We start from the raw sequence: 27,060 nt of genomic DNA, 5'->3' as shown, positions 1-27,060 counted from the left end.
ATCTTGGGTTTTTTTTTTTTTTTTAATTTAAAAAAAATTTTTTTTTTAAAATTTATTTATTATAGTCACAGAGAGAGAGAGAGAGAGAGAGGCAGAGACACAGGCGGAGGGAGAAGCAGGCTCCATGCACCGGGAGCCCGATGTGGGATTCAATCCCGGGTCTTGGGGTTTTAAGTTTGAGCCCATGTTGGGTATAGAGATTACTTTAAAAGACACACACAGAGAATGAATTAATAGAAAACGTGCTTTTTATTACTGCACTTATTTGGTATATTTCAGTCTCTATTTAAACTGGCTTTTCAAAGACAAGGGCATTATCATGTTCTCTTAACCAGCTGAAATCAGTCATTTGCCATTCACTTTCCACTCCTCATTCCAGATTCCCTTTTTGGCATACAGCTTTATCATCTTTTAGCATACTACATAATTTACTTTACTATTGTGTTTCTCTTCACTACATAGAAGTTCTTTAAGAGCAGGGACTTTTAAAAAACAAAACAAAAAAAACAACAAAAAAACAACAAAAAAACAAACAAACAAACAAAAAAAAAGAGCAGGGACTTTTTATCTGCTTTTGTTCAGTGATGTATTAGTATTGGCTAATAGTGCCTAGAATACATGAGACACTCAAGTACTCATTAAAGATTGGTGTTTCTTCTGTGGCTATCTTCTGTCCTGCCAAGGAAAAGCCAAACTTACCTTTGAACTTTTGCATTCTGCTTCTTCTCCCTCTCTCCCTGACTGAAGCCTACCTATCTTTCAAGCCAACAAAATCAACACTTATTGAGGCAGCAAGAATATGCAAAATATGGTTTCAGGAGGCAAATTAACTTTCAAGAACATTATGCCATCCCTTTTTCTTCATATTTGAGGCTTTAAATGCCATTCATCACAAACTAAACATATTAATATTCGTTATATTAAAAGTCACTGATTGCTATTGATTGCACATTTTTCATGTTACATTGGGATGATTCAGACATCCTAACCAACATAATTGGATTAGATATTATTTTAGCAGACCTGAAATTCTGGAAAAGCTGTTACGAATCCTTTCAAAGAATTCTCAATTCCTTCCTAAGCATCAGGAAAATCTTTATGCATTGAGTCTTATTTTTTTATTGAGTACTTTCAATTGAAAAGACACATGAAAGAAAAATAAATAAATAAAACAACTTTCTGTCAGGCACCACTCGCTTTAAGTCCTATAGAAAACCTTTTTTTACTGCTGGCCTAAAGAAATTTTTCCTTTTTAAGATTAGATTATAATTTCCACAAAAGTAGGTTTTATCTATCAATATCCCCAATAACTAAGCATCTGACCCACAGTAAGTGCTCAAAAGATCTGTTGAAAGAATGGTATTTTATACTTTTATTGCTCACTTCTAAATGCATGACCTGATAAGGGTCTACATACCGAACAAATAGGCCTACCTATGACCCAGTTGGTCAATCTAACTATGCCAGAACCAGGTGGGTTGTTTAAATCCTCAATGGTAGGCAGAATCCTAATATGGCTCTCTAAGATGGCCCACTCTAAATCTGTGATGTTACCTTACCTGGCAAAAGGGATTTGCAGATATAATTAAGTCTATAATCATTTGACTTTGAGTTAAACAAAAGGAAGACTGTCATGGCAGGCTTAAACTAATCACACAGACCCTTTGAAAGCAGTATTTGTCTGGTTTATGGCAGAAAAGGAAATCAGATTCCAAGAATGAGAAGAATTCAATAAGCTGTTGCTAGCTAGAAGGAGGGGCCCATATGCCAAAAAGTGTGGGTAGCTTCTAGTTTAGAATGGCCTATGATACCAAGAAAGGAAATGGGAACATCAGTCCTACAACCAAAAGGATCTGAATCCTGCCAACAAACGGAATGAGCCAAGAAACACACTATTTCTATAGAGGTGCTAGACAAGAGCCAGTCTGGCTGACTTAATTTCAGCCTAAGCAGAGAACCTAGTCTTGGACTTCTGATCTACAGAACAGTAAAACAATAAACAGGTGTGATTTTAAGCTGCTAAACTGTGGCAATATGTCAAGCAGTAATAGAAACTAATATGGTCATTCTGTACTAGAAAGTGTTTTCTCTGCAATGACCAAATTCTGCAATGACAGGGTTTTTTTACTGACTTATTTGAATACTACTAGTATGCAAGCCTTCCTCTGCCTTTCCCAAATTCATTTTACTGTTTTCCTTTCATTTTCCATGGAAATTCCACCCCAAATTAGTTTTTGCATATGAAAACAAGATCAGGTACCAAGAGAAAGTTTCTTTGGACAGTATTCAGCTTATAATATTGCCCTCTTACTTGTTAAGAGCAATAAATGCCACAAAGATAAATAAAAGGATAAAATCATTCATGACCAAAAAAGGTCCACATTCTTGCCAAATTTGTAAAAATCAAAGATATAATAAAAATCAGATCAGATACTGAAACTGTATTCAAATTCTCTTATAAGAACTTATCTCAACTTGGAAAAAAATCAAATAAATATGTACACTGAGTCAGAAAATTATTTTAATAGTTACAAAACTTTTTTTTTTTTTTTTTTTTTTTTTTACAGAATCAGTATAAAATAGCAGTTGATTTCTCCATAATTATCAGAATTATTTGTACATAAGGTCTTGGCTAAGTGGGGCTGAAATCAACAAAAGGTCTTGGACTGTTGGCTCAGAGATCATCCTAGGAAGCCCACCTTGTTGATGTCTGTCATGCTTAGCTCATATGAGATGTCCCAGTCGGTCCTTTTTTTTAGAAAAAGTATCTTTTTACTCATTCTTTGGAGGCTTGAAGTGAATTCGGCAGCGTTCATTAAACACCTAAGATATTTAAACAGAAACAAAAGCCATTGAGACATTTTGTATAAATCAAGCCTAGAACCGAATTAAATTTGGCATGGTTCAGGAGGAAATAACCATTTTTGTTCCAGATCAACACATTTAGGGAACAGAGAATTTTCCTCAGGAGTTCAAAATGACATAGGCACAAAGAATATGGAAAGCTTTGATATCCATTTATAAGACAATTTTAATTTTTAAATAAAATTTATATTATTCAAGAAAAAAACATCACCAGCTAGCTTGTTTAGTAATAGTAACTAATAAACATTTTGATTACATATTCTGGGCATACTTTGGACAATTAGACAAAAATATCTCAAATAGTTTAAGATAAAGCTTTTTCCCTCTTTTTATAATGTAGATGTTATTTGGATATCTGTTGTGATTTTCTAAATGAGTACTGTACCCTTTTTATAAGTAGGTACACCTGAAGAGAGATCAATCTTTGCTAAATTGTGTAAATTTATAGAATGTTCCGTTCTATTTGCCTTGCTTCCTAAAAATCTAAACAAATACCAAAAATTTTAAAAGAACATTCTATTATTCAATGTCTGTCAATATGGGACTGTATTAAATAAAAATTTCGGTATAGCTACTCAATGGAATATAACGCAGACATAAAAGAGTAAGGAAGTTCTCTATGTTCTGATTTGTAAAGACCTCCAAGATACATTAAAGAAATAAAAATTGTGGACAGTACACTCTCATAGTTGTCACAAGTGGGAAAAATGTGTGTGTGTATACACACACACATACATAAAATTAGAAAAGAGGCAAATATCTAAAAACACACCATCCTTTCAGAGGGAAAAGAAAGGAAGTGGCCAAAAGGGAGGAGTGAGAGGTAGACTTTTTACTATATAGTATTTAATATTTTTAAAAAATTTTAATCATGCCTAAATTTTAAGTGTCCAAATACAAAATTATAAAAAACTAAAAGAATTTTTTTTAGAATTTACCCTCATACTTCATTGACATAAGGAACAAATTGTTTTTAAGATTAAAACAACAAAACGAAACGCAAAAAAACAATGTATTTTGGCCACTGTGAACTATCATTAAAAAATAAAAGAAAAATCTACATAGGAAGGGAGCTTTTATGGTACTGGTATTTTTCAATCTCTTAAACTGGGTGGTAAATACATGAATGTTCATTTTATTAATATTCCTTAGTTCTACATGTTATATACTTTTTGGTATGTGTTATCTCACAATTAAAAGAAAAAAATGCAGAAATTGTACAGACTCTGGCCCTTTTGTCTTATAGCTCATCTCTTATCAGTTCCCAGCCCTGACATTTCCCTGAAGTTCCCAATGCTCAAATCAGGGGAGGCTTCATATTAGGGGCCTTGGCACCCTGGGTGGGATGATATCTATGACTTGGCTAAGCTTCTCCAAATCCTCTTCTCCAGTTCTGTTACCATGACAGGTCATACAATCTGCCATATGACTGTAAAGCTGATTTTTATAAGATGGCTCCACTTGAATGCCAACTGCACCCCTTCTCAGAGTTAAAACCTTCAGTTGCTTCTAATGAAGGATATCTATTCTCAAGAGCCACAAAGCATTCCTTATTCCCCTTCTTGGTTTCCCTTTGCTGGTCAGTTTCCCTCATAGTTTCCTCCATGAACTAGCATTATTTTATACCTTCCAGCTCCTGTCATTTACAACTTCTTCAACATTCAGTTCTGACTGCATCCATTTCAACTGCAAAAAGGAAAAAAAAAAGTTGGAGTTATGAAAATTCAAGCTAAAGAATTAAAACCGAATTCTATTTATAGTTTCCTAATAAAATGGAGCTCCTGCTCCTACATTCTTTGTTAATGGTATCACCTGGGCTAGATCTTGAACACAGTCCATTCTCCACATATCTAATCAGCTGTTAAATTTTATAAAGCCATGGTTCTCAAGCATATTATAATTACCTTGAGAGCTCTAAAAAAAAAAAGTCCAGCTAGTTCACAAAAGGGATACAAATGGCCAATAAACATTTTTAAAAAGTGTTTAAAAAAATTTACTTACATGAGTAAGATCGTATAAAGAAATGCAAATTAAGCCATAGATGACAAAAATTTTTTTTAAAATGAGTACATCTGATAAAACCTACTAGTAGTGAGGGTATGGAAAAAGATACATTCATACACATTTTTAAGTGTGGAGGGGAATTTGGTTAAGATTTATAAAAACAAATTCACATGTCCTTTAACTCAAGAATTCCAGTTCTAGTTACTGATTCTATAATACTGATCTGCAAAGACAGTACAGAGGAATAAAAAGGAGAAAGAGGTGGCCACCTAATTTGGATAAAGAAAAAAGAATCGGGCAGAAAAACAGTGAAGAAGGGGAATGAATAAGGCCCAAGTGATCTAGAATGGCATGAGTTTTCCACACCTTGAGCATACAAGCCAGAGGTCTGAGGCTAAAGATGCTAAAGTCTTTCTAACTTTCTTGATAACTGCCAATCTAATTACTCCATCAGAAAAGTAGCCAATTCCACTGCCAGGCCCAGATGGCGGAGCCTATCATACTCCTAGTCACTTCTGGTCACAGAAACTTAAAAGAAAAGAAGTTAGCTAGTTCCAGGAAGGAGGCTTGAAAATACTCAGGAATATTAGGAGAAAAAAAGCAGGAGCTACAGGTTGAAATTAGGATGATTTCCTCAGGCCAAAGTCGACTCAGGCCAGGAGATCTGGGAATAAAATGCCAGTGAGCTACACAAGATCTAGGCAACCATGAGTCAGGGACCCAGGCCAAAGAACCTGACCAGTTAGGAGCAGAACTCAGGCAGGATGCTTAAGCTATGTGCATGTAACACTAATAAGACAGGAACTTAGTACTGATCCACTGGCTCCTTGTAATTTCCTTTGCTAAACTCCAAAGTAGTATCAGAGAATATATAGGCAGGTACAAAGGACTCAAACTAGAACGAGAGGAAGGACTGCATCTCTGACAACCAGTATCATGCTGTAAAGTAGTAACGAAGCCTGAAGAAGCCTATCTGCTTACATCAAAGCAACTTCAGTTCCAGATAATAATCGGATAGACCAGAAATCATTAAAACTTCACTGCTCTGTCAAAGCATGGACTGACTGCCAAAAAATTAACAAGTTCAGTCAAAAAACAGGGTGATGGGACGCCTGGATGGCATAGTTGGTTAAGCCTCTGACTCTTGGTTTCAGCTCAGGTTGTGATGTGAGAGGCATGAGATCAAGCCCTGCACTGGGCTCTGCACTCAGCACAGAGTTTGCTTGGGATTCTCTCTCTCTTTTCCCCCTCTGCTCCTCCTGCCCATGTTCTTTCTCTCAAATAAATAATAAACCTTTAAAACAAAACAAAACAAAAACAACTGCCACTAGGACAGTCTTCATAATTGCTCTCAAATATTTAAAGGGAAGTCATGCAGAAATGGGTTTAGACTTACCCTATATACCTGCAGAGGGAAGATTAAGGAGCAATAATCACATATTACAGGGAGGCAGATTTTCACAAGATATAAGAAAGTCTCCGAATAATTACAACTGTTCAAAAAGAGAATGCATTGCTACAAAAGATTCGAGTACTCTTCCTCTCCGACCCCTTAAGTAGTGGTTAAAAGTGGTTAAACGTAAGGTAGAAATCACTGGTTGGGAAATACTGTAAGGAGGATCAATGTAACAAATATAGAAAGGAAAGCAAGTACTAAATGTGTCAGGGATATGCTAGCTCTTAGACACATATAATTTAATCCTAATCCCTAAAAATGAAAGCTTAAGAAGTCTTGATTCCATTTTACAAACTAAATATCAGATTATTTCAGGGCAATTAATTTATAAGTTTACAAAGCCACCACGTGGTTGGATGGGATTTATTCCTTAGAGCTATCTGCCTTTATAATCCATGTTTTTTCTTTTCTTGAATGCTGCAGATAACACAACTTCTAATACAATTAATTTCAGTGCCACTAACAAAATGCTGCCGCTCAGATGGTTGTTTTTGAGGCTCTAGGTCTTAAACTGGTCAATTTCCTTTCAAAGGCCACTAACAGGTGACAACAGATAATAGTGCCAATAAGGAATGTGCTTTCTCTGAGTTAAGACTGAGGGAAAGAACTGGGGACTTTTAGACTGGTGTTTTTGTATATAAATATGTTCACTTAAGTAATCAGAATTTTTTTTTTATTTATTTATTTTATTTTTATTTTATTTTTTTTTAAGTAATCAGAATTTGACTATCAATCACAATTTAACATTGTGATTAAATCCAGAGTCAGAAGAGATGGGTTAAAGTCCCAGCTCTACCACTTACTTAGCTTGTGACTTTGGGCTTGTGACTTTGGTGATGTCAGTATCTTTAAGTCTCAGTTTCTTTGTTCAGAAAAGGGAGAGGGAGAGCTGGAGCATTTCTAAGAGTTCTCTGATTCCATAATCTTCATGACAAACTCGAAAATTTAAAACAAAAATTCAAGCTTCCTTACTTGGTTAGGTACTCATGGTCACCCTGTAGTCCTATACAGTATCAGTCTAGAAAGCTACCTTTTGTAACTCGCTGACTGGCTTCTAAAACTGCTCCTTGGAAAGGTCATCCAGCTGATTCTTTCTGGGCCCTAGAGGCTAAAGGGCAGAAATGAGGGTGGACCAAATTATGTGACTTGTCACTCCCAAGTACTCAGTGGTTTCTGAACTTTGCTCTCCACTGACAAGTCATTCTAGTCTTTGTTTGATTTAACGTGTAAATAGTGAGTTTTCAGTTTCTGAAACTGCCCTGCCCAGCAGTTTCCTTTGTCAATACCTTCAAGAGTCTGTTAAAATACGAAATACAAAAATGCCTAGATTTTAATCTGTTTTATATAAATTATCTCTAAGACTTCATAAACACTGAGTGAGATGGCCATCACAGCATAGGTTCACTGTCTGAGGAACCCACCACTGCCTGAGGGACCCACCACTGCCTGATAAATGGGCAGGTATGGAACACATGACTGAAGTGGTCATCATGAACAAAGAAAGCAGTGAAGACAGTGGATGAATCTATACCCAGCAAGACATGCTGCATTAGTGGGATGACTGAGCAAGTGCACATACTCACCTGTAGGCAGTTAAAGAATAAAGGCTTGAGAGAGATGATAAGGTCCCCTTTTCAAAGTCTGGCTACATCTACTAAACAAAGGGCAAACTTCATGACTATTTAGTAAAGAAAAACACAATTCCATCCCATACTGGGTTTTCAGTCACTCGACATCCAAAGATCAATAAGACACCTATTGTGCCATCTTAAAATACAGACATGATTTTGATAATTGCTCAGTGTTCACGTGGGAAAAAGCCCCTCTTCTTAGGAAATAATCAACATATGTAAGGGGCAAAGGAACCACGGACCCAACATTTTTGTCAGATGGTTCATGGGAAAAAAATACCTATGTATAGTAGGAAGGGAAGGGATATAGGTAAAGGAGGGGTGGAGAGAATGTATTGCAAAGCAGGTGGGGCAAATGTAAACAATGAGTGAATATAGGTAAAGGGTACATGTGAGTTCCCTGTACTCATCTTGCAACTTTTCTGTAAGTTTGAAATTATACCAAAATAAAACATTACTCTTTAAGCACCACTCCCAAAAGGAAGACAGCAATGCATTCCACATAATAAAACCGGATACACATTTCAATTGTTTTCTTGACATGTCACCACTAAGGGCTATAAAGAAACAGTTCTGTTCCATTTATTATATTCTAAGGTCCACATCCTATCTACATTATAGCTGACTTTGGGAAAATAAGGCTTCCTCTGACATATCACTCAGTGGACACTTGCAGTTTTCTTAAAAGTGAAAACTGCAGGGATGGGAGATGAAGTAGAAACAAAAAAGTGTCCAAAATGAGCCAAAGACCCATAGCAACTTCTCTGCAGTAGGGAAATATATTATAATGAGGTTCTAGTATATCTGGTTATATCCAAATAGTACTATATTTTTGTGGCTGAACAGGTAATATCCTGAAATACCTGTATTGCATTTCAGCAAATTTCTACAGATGAAACCAGAGGTAAATATTCTCAAAATGTAAATACACTTTTTAAAAGTTTATTTTCCAGTCAAGCCTTTAAACATTGATACAGATATGAATTCCCTAGATTTTCTGATGTGGTGTTGGGTCTATACTAATCTTTAACAGTATAATACATAAAAAAAATAGAAGAAAATACAACTATATGCTTCTTTAAGCTTAAGCTGCTACCAGGCATATATGCATGAAATGCACATTAACTTACCAGTTAATATCTAAGTGTAATAAAATAAAGCCCACTAAAAATGAAGTATAACTCTGCTGGTCATTTTTTTTTTTTTAAAGTAATGACCATTTCTTACCCTAAAATTTTCATATTAAAAACTACCTTTATTAAATTTGGAAAATCCATGGCTCAGAAATGTAAATCTTGTTAAACTTACCTTTGTCTGTTCCTTTCTAAGTTGCTTTAATAACGTTAAATCATCCAAATTCTTTTCTCTCTCTTCTCGGAGGTGTTTTACTACTGATGAGGTCTGAGCTATACAATTTTTTATGACTCTGTCCCTGCTGGCATGAGCCTCCCTCAACTAAAAGAACAAAAGAGAAAAATCACACCGATTTTTTACCTTTTAGTAAAAAAATCCTTTTTTTAGATTATAGAAACATAATACTTTCTAAAACAATTTTTAAAAACAATCTATGGAAGCAAAGATTTTGCTAAACCAGTTAAATCACCTAAAAACAGATCAAAAGAAGCACCTCTCTTGGTGCAAAGTATGTGATCCGGTTGCCTTCTTCCTCACTTTGCTTCTGGAACTTACCACTCCTCTTCCTGCATTTCTCACAGGGGGATTTTCATTTCAGTCCCTTCTCCCTACATTTCTCTCCCCAGTATTCCAACCCTGTGTTCTGTTCTTCTACCCTCCGTTCACTCTCACCCACCTCCGGGGCCACTACTGCTATTCTTCCTCTTTTTTTTTGTCCTTTCATGGTTTTTTTCAGCCTCCTGTCACTAAGTACAAGAAATTTTAAAGTAAGTAAGGGAGGGAACCAATTTGTTACAATAAAGCAAAACAAGGAATGTAAGACAGCCCTTTCCAAGATTTTAAAGTTCAAGTATCAATATGGAAAAATTGTGTATAAAATACAGACTACTGTTTCCATCAACTGTGTATACTGACTGAAAGGACATGTGGTAGATCAATTCTTTACTAAACTTTTATCTTTATATAAAAAATCCAATATACCACTTTGCATCTATTTTGTTCCCTGATTCACAAAGTATTATGGTCACAATTCAAACACACTCCCATGATCACAGTCAAATTCAGATGACACCCCAATAATCTGGGGGAGAAGAAAAACCAAAGTACTAAAATAATATGTAACTGCCATGTAATTAACGGATCATTAATGGAGTAATAAAAAAGGCGATTCACTTCCAACTAAACCTTAGGTGTTAAGTAATCATGTTATATCATTCCTTTTTCCCTCTGAAGAGAGAATATCTTAATACTATGCTACTAACAATTATACCAAGGATACCTAACCATTATACATATATTTATTCAAAATATAGGACTAAACCATCCTATAAGCATTCTTCGTAAGTATTTTGGAACACATCTCTTAAATGATCATCTCTGGACCCCAAGGTTAAGAATTACTGGTCTAATATGTACCAAGAAAAAATAAACCTTTGCATTTCTAGAGTACAGTAATACTAAAAGTGCATTGATTATAAATCATACCTATGTGAAAAGAAGGAAATTCAAACTAACAGACATTAGCCCCACCTACAGTCAATTTCTCTAATATGCTAATTTTTTTTCATGGTAACAGGATTCACAAGGACAGCCCAAGGCATGTATTTCATCGGCTAATATGCTGTTTCTGTTATTTGTTTCCTCCTTCCAGGTATGATTCCAGAAAATGAAAGGAGCCACTGAGGGCAGGAAACTTACCAAAATAGAGTAAGAAGAACCATCTTTAGAGTTAAGAAGTTCTCCCTGTGAGACTGGCTAAATAATTAGTATTTCCAGGCTTCAGTTTCTGCTTTTACAAAATTATGGATTATGAGTAAATAATCACTACTAACATCCTCCTACCTCTAAAATTTAAGGGTAAAATTGCACTAGCAATTCAGTACACTGCTCAGATGTCAGAAGCTACTTAACCGCTTTGATATTTTGTCTAAACCTCCAACAATTGGCAGAATCGTATTAGCACCAACTACAAGTCTGTCACAAATATTTTAATTTTTCTATCTGCACTTTAAAATCAAGTCCAAATTGTGGATATTTTATCAAAATATTCAATATTTTCCTTTCAGTCTCTCTCACCAGTTTCCTTCCATGGTTAGCCTTTCATCAACTGCTCCCCTCCCTCGCGTGGCCCCTTTCCTGTGTACACACTTCTAGCTAAAGACCACCCTCCTACCCTCACCTGTGTACTCTTCCTTCAGATTAGCCCCAATGTGCACCCACTCCCATGTGGACAGAAATTACTGAGCCAATTATCTTTTAATCTGTATCATCAATTATTTTAGTCTAGCTTTTATGACTATCCTTCAACAAAACTCAGAATTAAGAGCCACAGGCAAGAGGAATATGCATTGACTTCTGTACACATGGTATGTCAAAGAAATGAGGACGTTTGATAACTAGTAATAAGACTGTGTGACATAAGCCTACCAGAGAAAAATATAGCACTAAATCAGACTTATTAGCTCATTAGTGATTCAGATGTTTTGGAAGCTGGGTCACATGAGAATTGTTTCTGATATACAAAGTGCTTGTTAAAGGAACTAAGATAAAATTTATGAAGAAACTTGGTAGGGTAAAAGGCAAGGCCGTTGGTTAGGGGAGAAAATTCCTAAATGATACCCCTATCATAACCATACTTCCTTTGATTTGGAGTAAGTAATTCTGGAATTAAAGTCATTTGGGATGGGGCATGAGAATGATTCAAAAGTAGCATCTACTTAGGATTTCAGTTTTATTTTACTTTACCAAAACTGTAAAAACTTTTTTTAGTCAAATTTTTACCTACTATCTTTTAATCGTTATTTTAAAACAATGCTTTTTGCCTTTAAGGGAAACAATGCCAACAGTTTTCCTGATTATAGTTTTTTGGTGTTTTTCTTTCCAGAACAAAGGCTGATTCTAAATTAACTCTACACTAAATTCTAATTCCCCAAACATCATTTGTTTTAGAACCCTGACAATGACCCTTGGTTTAACTATCCTTAAAAACAGAATAAAAGGGGATCCCTGGGTGGCGCAGTGGTTTGGCGCTTGCCTTTGGCCCAGGGCGCGATCCTGGAGACCCGGGATCGAATCCCACATCAGGCTCCCGGTGCATGGAGCCTGTTTCTCCCTCTGCCTATGTCTCTGCCTCTCTCTCTGTCTCTCTGTGACTATCATAAATAAATAAAAATTAAAAAAAAAAAAAAAAAACAGAATAAAAATTAATAAGTTTTTGTCATGGCACTTTGTTTTAAATCTTCCTCTAGAATTTCTGACAAAAAGATTCAAGTTTTGGGAAATATATCATTTAAACATATATTCCGAAAATTTATTATATTAAAGAGATACCTTTAAGAATTACCTTAAATCAATTACTGTGACACCAATACTAGTTTTGCATTTGTTAAGCACTATTCCAAGTTCATAGACTTTTTAAGGCTCAGTCCTGATTTTTATGTTTATCTTGAGATTAAACAATAAACAACGTACAGCTAGAAAAAGTTCATAGACTGAATGGAATATGCTCTAATAAGGGCATCTTCACTGAAATTATTTTTATTAAGAGTATAGTTTTAAGATTTGGAATTTCTACAATTAGTGCTTCTTCATAACTTTGCTGACCATCTGATGTGAAGAAATATTATCATTAGAGAGTGCAAACATTCCTTCCTTAGCTTCCATTCCTTCCCATAAAGGAAGGGTTGGGACTAAAGGAAGTCAAGGTAACCTTAAGCACCCTGGAGGTTTGACATTGTTCCATTCTCAACTGAGACAATACTTAAGGGAACTTAGTGGGAGTTCTTAGCATGGGCATTCTGCTGCAGGTTCCATCACTGGCACAAAAGTACTAGGTAAATCATCCTTTCTCTGCTGTTCATGTTGCTGGAGCCCTTAGGATACAGAGAAAAACCCAAACACATACGTAAGAATATCCAAAACAGAAAAGATCCCAAATATCCCAAACAAAAGGTTCCAGTATGCAAGATTATCCTGGTTCAACAAAGGGATAAGAGATAAAAACAACAGTAGTGGAAGCAGCAAGCATTTATAGGTAAGACACTTAGTATACTAAGCACTTATTACCTCAGGTAGGCCTCTAACAACCCTATGAACAAGGTACTATTATGGTATTAGTTTACACATAAGGAAGCTGGGGCAAAAAGTCATGTAACATGTTCTAGGTTACCAGCTAAGAAGTAGCAGAGGTAGGATTTAATTTAGATATGGAATCCATGTTGTGAAACCCTACGCTATAAATCTTCAAGTTAATAAAAAGATTGTAAATGGAAACAATTGAACAGATTATATAAATTATATGGGTAGTGAGATCATAAATTTCTAGCTCTTCAGAGAGAGCTACCCAAAGAAACTAAGTAAACTATCAAATAATCTCAAAATAAATTAGGGCTTGGACTCATGCTCCCTACTTCCAATACTGGATTCTACTCATTAAAGCCCATGACCTTGGAAATTTTCAAGCCACAGAATTACCTGACCACTCAGTGAAATAACATACTTTCATATAAAAGCAGAATAAAAATATCAACATTAACACTCTGAATTTAACTGATATGAAAAAGCTTATCTAAAACTGATTTTTTTTCGTAACTGAGAAACAAAATATAGGTTTTAAGTAATACCTTCTTTACAAGAATTTAAATAGTAATCTTGTGGGAGATCCCAAAAAAGCAAACATCATTTGAACATTAGCTTCCAAATTAATGAAAAGATACAAGTAAATTATATATATATAAAAAATACTTAGCTATATTACAATTTCCTTTTGCTTTTGGAAATTATAAAGAGACAAAAAGGGAATCTTTAAGAGGCAATGAAAAAATATATACTTGAGAAACCAAAGCCTCAGGAAAAGAAAATTTATCTGTGGCTTTTCTCCTAACTACCAAATGCTTCTATTCCTGTTCTTGATGATTGAGGATAGAAAGTGTGAAGGGTTTTAATTCTTCATTGTATCAGGTGTTTGGCTCTTTGGACTGATTCACTCAAAACCCTTGCTCCTGTTTCACTGTTTGACTTGACTGTTCCACTCTCCTTCATTCCCTGGTACATAAGGTTTCCCTAAGTTAAAGGCTGCCCATGAAGGGGCCAAAAAAACTACTGTGCTCATCCCTTAGAACCCTCTCTTCACAGGCCTGTGCATAATACCACACATTTTCTTGAGTTTGTAGCAACCAGATCAAAACTTATACACACCCTCAGATGTAGGCAAGAAAATATGAAGATGGCATACTTTTATCCAGTTTAATTATATGTCAATTGGTTTCTTATTTTGCCTGCAAAGAAAGGCATAACAGAAGCAAAAAAGACTCAAAAGATACACTTACAGACTCATAAAGTTGTTTACAGGTTTGGCTTGCATCAATTTTCCCTGCAAAGGAAGCTGTTGGAACCGTAGTGTTTAATTCATGTACTATTCTGTCATCAATCGTCCTCATCACCTTGAGTAATTCCTATATGTGTTTAAAATAAAAGAATAATAACCTAAATGGAAAGTGATAAAAAAAGAAACATTTAAGCAAACAAACAAAAAAAAAACCCATAAAGCTCTTGGATATTTTACAGCTTTGTAAGTTAGGAGAAGAGAAACCATGCTATATTTAGTGCAACCACAGGAAAATCTTTATTACAAGAATAATGGGTAGGTTAGGCAACAGGAATTCTAAGAATGGGCACCAACTCGGTTTCCTTGGCTCAGATGTGACCATCTCAAGGGTCAAGATTGTTTTATTCACTTTTATACCCCATCTGCTGACAGTGCTTGGCAAACAGTGTGTGCTCTCTCCATGCCCAGCATACAGCCAATAAAGGGTTCTACTAAACTTAATTACCTCAAATTGTCCCAAACAATCCAGCATGATTGCTTGCCCTATGCCCTTGTCTATCATTATAAAATGCGGTGCTTGAGAGAAAAATTCCGTGAAGATATTCAAGAAACAGTAGTGATTCACTTGCAGAAATTAACCTATAACCTTTTAGTCTTTTTGGTTTTTTAGGCTTTTTACTATGATTGTGTATTATTTTTGTAACAAAAATAGGTAAAACAAAGCATGCTGCTAGAGAAGGATTCAAATCTCTTCATGGCTTTCTTGTTCACAGAAATTAGTTTTATCTATTTTATCTATAGTTTTATCTATTTTATTTTAGTTTTATCTTTTTTTAGTGACCCTACTCTCATTTTCCAAGATCTCTTCCTCCTCAAAAGACTCCAACTCTCAAAAAACCAACCAAAAAAACCAATAATAATAATAATAATAATAATACCAACCGGTCAGATGACTAAGAAAGACTCTGGTGAGTATACTACCCAGGGTAGTAGTCTCCTCTCTACATTTTGAGTAGAGTACTTTTCACTTGTCACTAGAGAAAGGCTGGACAACAGCTATGCTCTGTCCCCAGAAAACACAAACGCTAGAACCAGCTTCGAGGAGTATACCCTTTTCTTTTCTTTTAAATTCTCCTCTCTGCCCCTAGCCTAGCAAAACATAATGACTGAAAAATCACCAGGAAAACTGAAGTATATAGTGCCAGAAATATAAGTATTAAAAACCCCCAACAAGTTAACAGTCAATATTAAAGTGTATTAAAAGCAACTTTGCTTGATCCTCTGCCTCGCCTCCTTCTACATGCCAATTATTTCTTCCCTTTGCTACAATGAAATCCATGACTGAAACCAATTTCATTTCTTTCTTCATCTATTTGTTAAAGTAAAAACTTTTATTATGATTAAAGTATTATCATTTTTGGAAAATTAGAAAAACTTACAAATAAAAATCATCCACAGTTAACCACTATTACTATTATAAGATATTCCTTTTGTTTTTTCTGTACATTATCTATGAATATTTTTATAAACTTGAGGTCCTTTGTAACACTCTAAAGTCCTGCCTGCTTTATGACATTGTACCATGAGCATTTTGCCCTGGTTACTAGAAAGTGCCAAGAAGACATTTTTAATAGTTACTAAGTATCCTGTGGAGGTATCACAACCTGTAAGGCCACTTCTCCAATAATGAACATTTAGGTGTTTCCAATTATAATAACCATCTGGTTATTAAGCCATTCCATCTAAGTCTGCAATTTAGATTCTGTTCCTATCAGTCCACTAACCTTTTAATTAGTAATTTAATGGCCTTTTTTTTAGATCTCAATCTAGAATTTAAGCAGCTTATAGAAGGCTCATAATTTAGACTAATAATTAAAATACAGGCGAATGTCAGGTCTAAAACCAATGTCACTATCTTATCCCCTCTTCCTTTATCTACTTTTGTCAATGGTAGTATTATTCTCTATAAACTGGAATTCTTAAGGGGTAATCTCAATATATTCACTAAGCAACCATCACTTTGAACGTTTTTTGTACAATGGAGGATATATGTGTAAGAGTGGCCAAATTCTACACAAATGGTGGCAGCACCATTTAGTGTCAAAAACCAGGTAAGTAGCAGTAGTAACAGACAGGGACTTTCCTTGACAACTTTAGCACCTACAACTCGACTATTCCATATAAAACAAACAAACCAGCCACTGATGCCTCCTTTAAAAATCTCTTTTCCCTTATCTAAATCAAAATGATCTTCTGAAGCTGAGGTTTAAGTTATAACTTTTAGATAAAGCTTTCCTTGGCTGACAGTCCTCAGCAATCTTTCTTCATTACATATATGCAGCAGTTAGAACACACCACAGTTCATTTACTAACTCACTCTTCATTCAAAACACACTTGGAAAAAAAAAAAAAAACACACACTTGGAAATGTCTAGTGTGTGCCAGGCACCATTCTACACACCAGAGCCACAGTGGTGAATGAACAGAAAAAGGTCCTGGCTCTCTTGGAGAAACTTTCTCATAGGGGGAGACAGACAATGAGCAAGTACCTCAATAAACAAGGTAACTTTAGTACTGGATAATACTGTGAAAAAGAAAACAAACTGAGGTAATGGGATAAAGAATGACAGTGGGGCTGAGAGGCTAGCCCTTCAGACAGGGAGAATAAGAAAGGCCTCTCCGAGGAGGCAGGATCTGAGCTGAGAACTGAAGGCTATGAATGAGCCAACTAAATGAACACCTGGGGGAGTAAGTAAAAAATGATGAGGCAAGAACAAACTTCAGGATATATAAGCTAAACTGAAATAAGGCATGTGGGCTGGGAGTGAATTTGGGGCAAAGTGATATTGTGTGAGGTCAGAGGAGAACAGAAAGTGAGGGACAACACAGGCCATGCAGACAATGAAGGATTCTCTCCCTTAGGCAAGGGAAGGCTATAACGTGATCAATATTTAAAGATAACTTCACCTCTATGTAGAGAATGGATTTTAGAGAGGAGAATGGAAACAGGGTGACTATATAGCAGGCTACTATGGTGGTCTAGGCAAGAGATAAAGATAATTTGAGAGGTAGCAGTGGAGTAGCGAGAGGAAGCTGGCTTCTGGATATGTTTTGAAAATACAGTGGGTAGGACTTACTGATGAACTGGTGGTGAGGAATGAGAATAGAAAACAAGATGGCTATTAGCTTTGAGGTCTGAGCATCTAAATGGACGGTAGTGCCATTAACAGATGTTGGGGAGAGATTAGGGGAAGAAAAGATTTGGAAGGAATGAGAAGATCAAGGTGCTATTAAGACTCACAGGATATTTGATGATACTTAGGATGACTGTCGATTGTATGTGATATTGGTATTATGTTTAAAATTACAATCTTTTAGAGATACAGACTGAAATATTTACAGAAAAAGGGTATCTAGGGTGTGCTGCAAAATAAGCTGGATAGAATGAGGTGAGTGGTGGAATATAAATGAAACAAGAGTGGCCATGAATTGACTGTTGAAACTAAGGGTTGGATACATATGGTTTCATGGTAGCAACTCTCCTTTTGAATAGGACTGAAATTTTGCAAGCAAAAAAGTTTTTCTTTCTTTTTTTTTTTTTTACTTTTCTGGACATGTTAAATTTGAGATGCTCATTAAATATCTGAGTAGAGGGATGCCTGAGTGGCTCAGTGGCTGAGCATCTGCCTTTGTCCCAGGGCGTGATCCTGGAGTCCCGGGATCGGGTCCCATATCAGGTCCCACATCAGGCTGCTTGCATGGAGCCTGCTTCTCCCTCTGCCTGTGTCTCTGCCTCTCTTTTCCTCTCTGTCTCTCATGAATAAATAAACAAACAAACAAACAAATAAATAAATAAAATATTTAAAAAAATAAATATCTGAATAGACAAGTTGAACAGAAAGTTGAAAATCTCAGTCTGACACTGAATCAGCCTAGAGTCATATTAACACATTGACATTATTAAAAGCCATGAGATGAGAAGAGATCACTTGGGGAGACTGTAGAAAGTGAAGAAGAGTCCAGAAAGAACTCTAGCAATTAAAGTACAGGAGAGGGACACAGGTGGCTCAGTGGTTGAGCGTCTGCCTTTGGCTCAGGTCGTGATCCCAGGGTTCCGGGAAGGAGTCCCACATCAGGCTCCCTACCAGGAGACTGCTTCTCCCTCTGCCGATGTCTCTGCCTCTCTCCATCTCTCATAAACAAATAAATAAAATCTTAAAAAAAATAAAAAAAGTACAGGAGAAAAACTGTTATCACAAAAGTCAGAAGAAAGATTTCAAGGAGGGAATGGCTACCTGTGCTGAGTGTTACTAGGAAGTCAAAGAAAAATGTGAACAGAAATTAACTTTCAGATTCAGCAAGCTGGAAATCCTGGGTGATAATATCTTCATTTGAACAGGATGTTTAATGGACTGAAAGTTAATGTGGCTTACGTACAGAGAGTAAGAAAAAACATAGTATAAGTTAGGCCCACCACTATAGGTCACATTATAGGAGTTTAATCTTTTTCCTGAGAGAATGGAGAACCAATGAAGTGTTACATGTGAGGTTACATGATCAAATTTGTACTCTGAAATGACTGCTTAGGTTAAAGTATTAAAATGTGCAAAATGAATTAGACAGGAAAAGAGTAGATGCAAAAGGATCAGTTCGGAGATGAACACAGTAATCCAGGTAAGAGATTACAAAGCTTGACATTCCCTGGAATTTTTATTTACTCTTAACTTTAACCAGCTTTGAGTTTGATCACTAGCTGTATAGCCAAATTCCTCTCCATTAAAAATTGTGGACATAACTGTTAAGTTACTTTATATAGCAATGGAAATTTATCTACATTAACTAGGTAATGAATAGGTCAATTTCACAGTCTTACCAATGGAACCTACAACTGTGGATTTTCAAATATATCAATTTTCAGTATGCAGATGATTTTCAGATCATCAATATATGATCTAGAGCTTGACTTTTAATATGGTAGACACTAGCTATATGAAGTTATTTTAATTAAATAAGTTAAAATTTAGTTCCTCAGTTGCACTGACCACATTTCAAGTACTCAAAAGCCATATGTTGCTGGTGGATGGCACAAATTTCCACCACCACAGTTCTACTGGACAGTGCTGAATTCAAGAAAACATAATGACAATTTCTAAATTGATAATGCACTTGTTCAGGGATTGCTGAGAACTATAAGCGATTCTTAAATATTACAGAAAAGATACCAAAAAAAAAAAAAAAAAAAACGAAAGATAAAGGGGAAAAGGAGGGGTAAGATTCAGAAAGGAATTTCTTTCAAAATCACAAAGGGAGAAGGAAAGCAACTACAAACTCTCACTAGGCATACATTTCTTTACAGGGCAAAGCAAAAAGTGCCAAAGCTCTTAAGGCAGCTCCAAAAGGGTCTAGAGAAAAGCTTGAGTGGCCCTCACAGACTCAGGGCAAATGAAGGTTAATGGAGATACCAAAGTGCTGCCATTAAATCATGTGTATCATTCATAAGAAATTAAATTACTACCTATCTGATGCCTAGCTCCAATGGCATCCTCCCTTCCTTTCTCTCTCACAAATTTACTAAGAAAATATACAGAAGACACCCCTGAGCAGATGTTATACACAATAAGCCACAAGTCCACAGAGATAATACGGAAATGCATACAGTTCAGTGGCTCTCTCAAGACATCTTTGTATAGGACCTGGAACCCTAATCAACTTCTAAATGTCAAAGGATTAGCAAAAACGAACTCTCCAAATTTGGTAATGTCTCCAGCTTTTCCAATTTTCCATCCTCCCCAAAACAAGGAGATTCTGATATTATGAATTTCTAATTTTATTTTATTTTTTTTAAAGTTTTTTTTTTTTTTTTTTTTTTTTTTAATTTATGATAGTCACAGAGAGAGAAAGAGAGAGAGGCAGAGACATAGGCAGAGGGAGAAGCAGGCTCCATGCACCGGGAGCCCGATGTGGGATTCGATCCCGGGTCTCCAGGATCGCGCCCTGGGCCAAAGGCAGGCGCCAAACCACTGCACCACCCAGGGATCCCTGAATTTCTAATTTTAGGCTGGCCCTTTAAAATTATTCAGACACTCATCTTGGAAATGCATTTTATGTCTTGTTTGTAATTGTGGGGTGAAAATCTCATCCTCACAGAAGCCAATTTTGGTACTGAATGAGTGCCCACATTTTGTAGAGAGGGGTAGAGAAAACTTTCTATTGTCCCTATAATTATACTACACTCTACTCCTAAGATTAATCCTCAGGTAAATTCCTTTTATTATTTTGGGTAGCTTCTAGGGTATATGGGGAGTGGTAAAAGGCCTATTACATGACAGTAAACTAAAAATGAATGCCAAAGAATTCTGTGTAATTTAGCTTAGATCCAGACCTAAAGGCACCCAGAGGTAGATTCTATTCACATGGTCCTCTTTTCAAACAGATCTTGTTCTTCAAACCACATTTTTATGGTAATACTCACACTGTGTCCACCTATACCAGAAACAGAGACTTGCCTGTAATTGCCAGAGTTGACACCTAGCACCCCAGGCTCAGATAGCAGCTGGGCATGTTGCGAAAGGAACCATCATTGATGTCAGAAAAGTCTATTTCATCTGTACTTAATTACCACAATCGTCTATAAATGAATAAGTATTTCCGACAGAAACACCAAGACTTAAACATTCTGGGAAAGAATACTTAGTTGATTTTGTTCAGGTGATATATGAACTGGGTTGGAGATTGGGGTCAGCAAGAAGGGATTTCAGGGTGGCAACAGTGGGGGAAAAACACAGAAAATATAGAGCTGGATGTGTTCAGGGAAAAGCAAGTCTATGCAGCTGGACAGAAGAGTTTAAATGTGTGTTGGAGGTGACAGTGGTTAAGGAGAGAGAAACATCAGTAAGGGAGGATAAGAGAGAGAAGTAGGGTGAAGACTTTGGGAATGAGTTTTAAAAGGTCTTGTATGGCATGTTAAGTAGTTTAGACCTAGTCACAGAAGCCTGAAATTAGATGCATGGTTCAGATTCTAAAATTTAGAAGACAACAATATGAAACCAAAGTATTATGAAGATCAGATTGGGGGAGATATTGGAGAAAGGAATGACTGAAGATAGGGAGGGATACTGCAAAGCTAATTGCAAACATAAGGTCTCAACAGACTGTGGCAGTACTGATGAATGTCCCTAAAGCATCTCTTTGACAAAAATGACTCCCTAATCTCACACTTGGCATTCAAGGCCTTTCATAATCTTGTTCCAATCTTTTGTGTAATCTCAGTGTGTCCCTGTGCAAATCCTGAATTCCAGCAATACTGATTGGCTATTTCCCCCAAATACATACAATTTTTTGCCTATATACTGTTCCGTCTACCTTGAAGTCCCATGGTCCTGCCTACCTAAGGCTAACTTAATTACTATCTCTTATTTCTCTCTAACCTGTTACAGCATTTTATTCACATTCTCAGTATCTTCTACATGTTTTGTCTCCTTGCTTGCATTACGTTCCTTATTTTATATTGTCAGTTGAATCTCTCCAAGTGCCTGGTACCTAACAGGTATCTATTATGAACTGATCTGTGTCCCTTCCCCCGACCAAATTCATATACTGAAGCCCTAACCCCAAACATGACTGTATTTGGAGACAGAGCCTATAGGGAGGTAAGTAAGATTAAATGAGGTCATAAGGGTAGAGCCCCAATCCTACAGAACTGATGTCTTTATAAGGGGAAGACACAACAAAAATCTCTCTTTCTGTGCACAAAGAGGCCATGTGAGAACACAGCACTGAGGCTGCAATATGCAAGCCAGGAAGAGGCGATGAACCAGAAACCAACTCTGACAGGACTTTGATCTTGGACTCTGAGCCTCTAGAACTGTGAAGAAAAATTAATTTCTGTTGTCTAAGCCACCCATTCTGTGGAATTTGTTAAGGCAGCCCCAGCACTCTAATGCAACATCCAATAAATCCTTGCTAACCGAGTGTTCAAATGGAATCCTAGACACTCAATTTTAAACATTCTATTCTGGATTTTATTCCATTTTAGAAATAGTATATTTTCCAGGAGTATTAAGTCCAACTTTTATAACAGAAAAATAAGAATTGCAAAAACTTAAAATACTTTAAAAACTCAAGCTTTAAAACTGCACCTACATGGAAAAAAACCAGGACAGCAGGTTTAACAGGGGTAGAAGGATATATGGACAGGGACTGACTGACTGGGAAGGGGCATGAGAAACTTTTGGAGGTGATGGTATTATTTTCTATATAGATCGAGGTTTGTACTATAGGTATATGTAAATGTCAAAAGAATGGTACGCTTAAGATTAGCGTATTTTACTGCATGTAAATTTTACTAAATGAAAGTGAACAAATATTGAATTCTAGTTAATGATATGAATAGAAAAAATGATATGAATAGACATGTTTACAAATAAAGAATAAGGAGGTTTGCAACCTACTTTGAAATGCATCAAAAAAAAAAAAAAAAAGGTGGGGACACCTCGGTGGCTCAGTCTGTTAAGCATCCACCTTTGGCTCAGGTTGTGATCCTGCGGGTCCTGGGATCAAGCTCACATTGGGCTCCCTGCTCAGCAGATGTCTGCTTCTCCCTCTCCATCTGCTCCTCCCCCAAGCTCATGCATTCTCTCTCTCCAATAGATAAAGTCTTTTTTAAAAAAGGTGAAGTGATGATTATGTTGAGAGATAGATATGATAAACACACAAAATCACTGATTATAGAATCAGTGCAGAGCTTTTCACATTTATGGTACTTAACATACAAAAAGTAATGGTTTCATAGCTTTAAAAAATATTAACTTTAATAATTTGTATGTCGGTTAACCACAGCTTATAATTTTACCCAATTCACCTAAACCTAAATATTATACTAAATTTTTACATTTATAGCACATTAACTTATGTTCATGTGTGCCTGACATACTTGGGGCAAACGTTCTACTTATTTACCATGAGGTTAAATGATATGCCATGGTAGCTCTGGAAAACCAGATCTTCTGACTTTTAACCCATGGTATTCTCCATTGTAAAACACACACTTGGAAAAGCCTAGGAAAACTATCTAAAAACTTGCCCCAGGGCAGCCCGGGTGGCTCAACGGTTGAGCACCACCTTCAGCCCGGGGTGTGGTCCTGGAGACCTGGGATCGAGTCCCGTGTTGGGCTCCCTGCATGGAGCCTACTTCTCCCTCTGCCTGTGTCTCTGCCTCTCTCTCCTGTGTCTCTCATGAATAAATAAATTAAAAAATCTTAAAAAAAAAAAAAACAACTTGCGCCAGGTTTCACTAATGAAACCCATTTTACAATCTTTTCATTTACATTATTTCTGTGAATGGAATGGTTCTACAAGAAAGTTTAGCTTCTGTCCCCCTTACATCTTATCTGACTTCCCAAAGAAAAATACAAGTGTTTCTTAAGCACTGTTGGGTATTTTAACAGAGATCCTTTGAAATTTAGTTTTTAGACGGGCACCTGGGTGGCTTAGTTGGTAGATTTCGGCTCAAGTCATGATCCCACGGTGCTGGGATAGAGCACCCCCACTTGCCACAGCTGCTGCTCAGCTCATGGTCTGTTGGTCCTTCTCCCCACTTGTGCACAACTCTCTTTTTCAAATAAAGAAAATCTTAAAAACAAAACCAAAAAAAAAAAAAACCCTCTGTTTTAGAGATTCAAATAATTATAGAGATGGAAGCGGTTTTAAATGTCACTTAGCAAGATCTTATTTTACAAATTCAAAAGTTAATTTCGTTAAGTGGCTAAGCCATTAGGGTCAAGGTTCCAAAGCAGTATTAGAACCCAGGTCATCGGGCAGCCCGGGTGGCTCAATGGTTGAGCACCACCTTCAGCCCGGGGTGTGGTCCTGGAGACCTGGGATCCAGTCCCACGTTGGGCTCCCTGCATGGAGCCTGCTTCTCCCTCTGCCTGAGCCTCTGCCTCTCTCTCTGTGTGTGTGTTTCTCATGAATAAATAAATAAAATCTTTAGGGAAAAAAAAAAAAAAGAACCCAGGTCATCTAACTCCTTAAGCAGTGCTCAGTCTGATAAATCTTAAGGCTATCATGTCCCAGTTATCTGAGCTCACTAACTCAAGCCAAGCCATAGTAGTACTAATATGAAAAGGCCAAGGCCACAACCGGGCCTGCTAAACTTAAATATTCCTTATACTTTATGATCCAACGGTCTTTTCCCATCTTATTGAAGATCTTTACAAGTCATTGGTATTTGTCCGGCACTTTGATCACGTTTGAAGTTGGATGCTGTTGCACTGATCTAACCTGAGGACGGGCAGCTGAAGGGTGACGTGGGTACAAGTAAAAGGTGGAAAGATTCCCACGCAAATTTCCTTGGCCCAAATCCTATTGTCAAATAGTTCAGGGGACACCTGGATGGCTCAGTGGTTTAGCATCACCTTCAGCCCAGGGCCTGATCCTGGGGTCCTGGGATTGAGTCCTGCATCGGGCTCCCTGCATGGAGCCTACTTCTCCCTCTGCCTGGGTCTCTGCCTCTGTGTCTCTCATGAATAGATAAGTTAAAAAAAAAAAAAAAGTTCAGGGGTTCCCGAGTGGCTCAGCAGTTTAGCACCAGCTTCCGCCCAGGGTGCGATCCTGGAGACCCGGGATTGAGTCCCACATCCGGCTCCCTGCATGGAGCCTGCTTCTGCCTCTGCCTGTGTCTCTGCCTCTCTCTCTCTCTCTACGTCTATCATGAATAAATAAATAAAATCTCTAAAATAAAAATAAAATAAAAATAAATAGTTCAGCCTGTTGAGGTCATCTTCAAGAATGCCACTCCCTACAAAACGGCTCATAGCACAAAGCTTCCTACAGATAGATTGGTGACGCCTGAAATTACTTTTCCCTGTCTTTGATTAAAACGTACATTTGTAAGGTCCTGTTTTTTTGGGTTTTTTTGTTTGTTTGTTTTTCTGTTTTTTTTTTTTTTTTTCCAAGACTCCACTCTTTATCTAGACAGGACCATGTCTATGTCTAGGGTTGAAACAGATCACTTTCATAGCAACTTAAGTCATAGAATCCGGACCCCTGTTAATTGACAGGCTGATAGCAGCCCTGGACCTCTGGTCTCTCTCCACCTATAAAAGATACGGGCTGTTCCTTAAATGTCACATTCCCTCTAATAGGAAGGCAGAAGCACCACAACAGGTCCTAAAAGCAATCGCCCCCATCGTTAAGAGCAAAACCTGTACCGGGTTTGTTTGTTTTTTACTTTATCAAGGAAGTAAACTCTCCTCCACTTTCTTCTCTCCTACTAATGCTCGACTCTAAGTATAGGAAGGGGAACCGCAGAGGTTATAGGAGCTGCGTCCGGGGCGGGGGCGGGGGGGTGTACTTAAAAGGTGGTTGCGATCCCCATCACCCGGCCCCAGCTCGGTGTTAACTAGAGGTTCCCCGGGAGGTGACCCGAGGTCTGGGCGCCGCCGACACGGGCATGACCCATCCACCCCCCGGCGCTGCCTCGCTCTCCGCGGCCGAGCCCGCGCCCCCGTGACCTCCAATGGCTGGGGGGGCGGGGGAAAGGGGCCTGATCCGCCCGCTTCTTCCACAACCGGCCCGTACCCCCTCCCAGGCCACAGCAGAGAACAGGGCGCGGGGACCAAGGGAGGCACACGCCTGCCACGCGAGGAAAACCCCATCACCTGGAACTCGGCGAACTCCTCACAGTTCACACCACCACTGGGCGCCGCCATATTGGACACACGCGAGGCCCCCGCCGCGAGCCAATCACCGCGGAGCAGGGGTGTCCGCGTCGCCGCCTGAACGGAACTGAGGCCGCTTGGAATCCGCGGAGAGCCCAAGCGGGACCTGGCGCTGGTTTCCATCCAAACCCGGAACCCTGTATCCTTTTCGCGTTCCCCCCGTCTCGCTCTCGCAGAGCCTCCTGGAACAGGCCTAGATGGGTCGGAGACTACCGAAACTGGAAGGGGTCTTTTTTACTCCAATCTCTTTAAAAAAAAAAAAATTTTTATTTATTTATTTTTATTATTATTATTTTTAATTTTACAGAACGGGAAACAGTTTCTTGGTCGCACCAACCTGGTCGTTCGAGTAGGAAATCGAGCCTAGAAGTGGTGTTTTTCTTAACCTCCCATTTCATCATTGACCTCCTGGCCCTTGGGGCTGCTAAGGAACAGTCTTTAAAAAGACTTTGCTGGGGATGCCTGGGTGGCTCAGTGGTTTAGTGCCTGCCTTCGACCCAGGGCGTGACCCTGGAGACCCGGGGTCGAGAACCGGGATGAGTCCCGCATCGGGCTCCCTGCATGGAGCCTGCTTCTCTCTGTTTCTCATGAATAAATAAAATCTTAAAAAAAAAGAAAAAACTTTACTGACCCTGTGGGGTAAGGGTTGACAAAGGGGTAAGGGTTGACAAATGTGAATTTCCTAAGTAGGCTGGGAATACTCCCAAATAGTAAGATGTGGGGGCCCATCAGTCACCAGGAGCCCAATTACGTTTTTTTGAAGAAAAGAAACATTCATTAAAAATGCTGGAAAAACAGTTTTGAAACACTTGTCTATCTAGCCAGTGTGATTTCAGGGTGTAGCTTCACAGAAGTTCTGCAGCGAGCACACCTGTATTTTAGTGAGTCCTTGCACAGACGCAGGGAAGAGACTGCAAAGGCCTG

At 37.7% G+C, this 27,060-nt stretch overlaps 1 protein-coding gene across 3 annotated transcripts; it reads right to left on the bottom strand.

Annotated features, from left to right (window-relative positions):
- Window positions 1-230: 230 nt before the first annotated feature.
- Window positions 231-26,214, bottom strand: MIX23 (mitochondrial matrix import factor 23). Of its 3 annotated transcripts, none has more exons than XM_041754932.1 (5): window positions 26,077-26,214; window positions 14,418-14,543; window positions 9,265-9,411; window positions 4,492-4,551; window positions 231-2,823 (listed from the first exon to the last, which is right to left on the bottom strand). In XM_041754932.1, exons 1-5 carry the CDS (start codon window positions 26,125-26,127, stop codon window positions 2,773-2,775), a joined length of 435 nt encoding a protein of 144 aa, XP_041610866.1. In that variant the 5' UTR covers window positions 26,128-26,214; the 3' UTR covers window positions 231-2,772. The 3 variants fall into 3 exon arrangements, with proteins under 3 accessions (XP_041610866.1, XP_041610885.1, XP_041610875.1); XM_041754951.1 differs by having other exon boundaries at window positions 14,418-14,574; window positions 26,077-26,183; XM_041754941.1 differs by lacking the exon at window positions 26,077-26,214 and adding an exon at window positions 23,896-24,046.
- Window positions 26,215-27,060: the final 846 nt, after the last annotated feature.

Source organism: Vulpes lagopus, chromosome 1, assembly GCF_018345385.1.
Source record: "Vulpes lagopus strain Blue_001 chromosome 1, ASM1834538v1, whole genome shotgun sequence".
In the NCBI taxonomy this organism is placed as follows: domain Eukaryota; kingdom Metazoa; phylum Chordata; class Mammalia; order Carnivora; family Canidae; genus Vulpes; species Vulpes lagopus.
Note: the sequence above shows the minus strand (reverse complement) of the source record. Positions and strands in the feature narration are given on the sequence as shown.

What these genes read in the sequence shown, in the direction of transcription:
- MIX23 (XM_041754932.1), bottom strand. Translation starts at nt 26,127, where the DNA reads ATGGCGGCGCCCAGTGGTGGTGTGAACTGTGAGGAGTTCGCCGAGTTC. An exon ending in TTAGAAAGGAACAGACAAAG is followed by an intron (nt 4,552 to 9,264) that starts GTAAGTTTAACA and finishes TCCTTTTTGCAG; the next exon opens with TTGAAATGGATGCAGTCAGA. An exon ending in TAAATGACAGGAGCTGGAAG is followed by an intron (nt 2,824 to 4,491) that starts GTATAAAATAAT and finishes TAAATATCTTAG; the next exon opens with GTGTTTAATGAACGCTGCCG.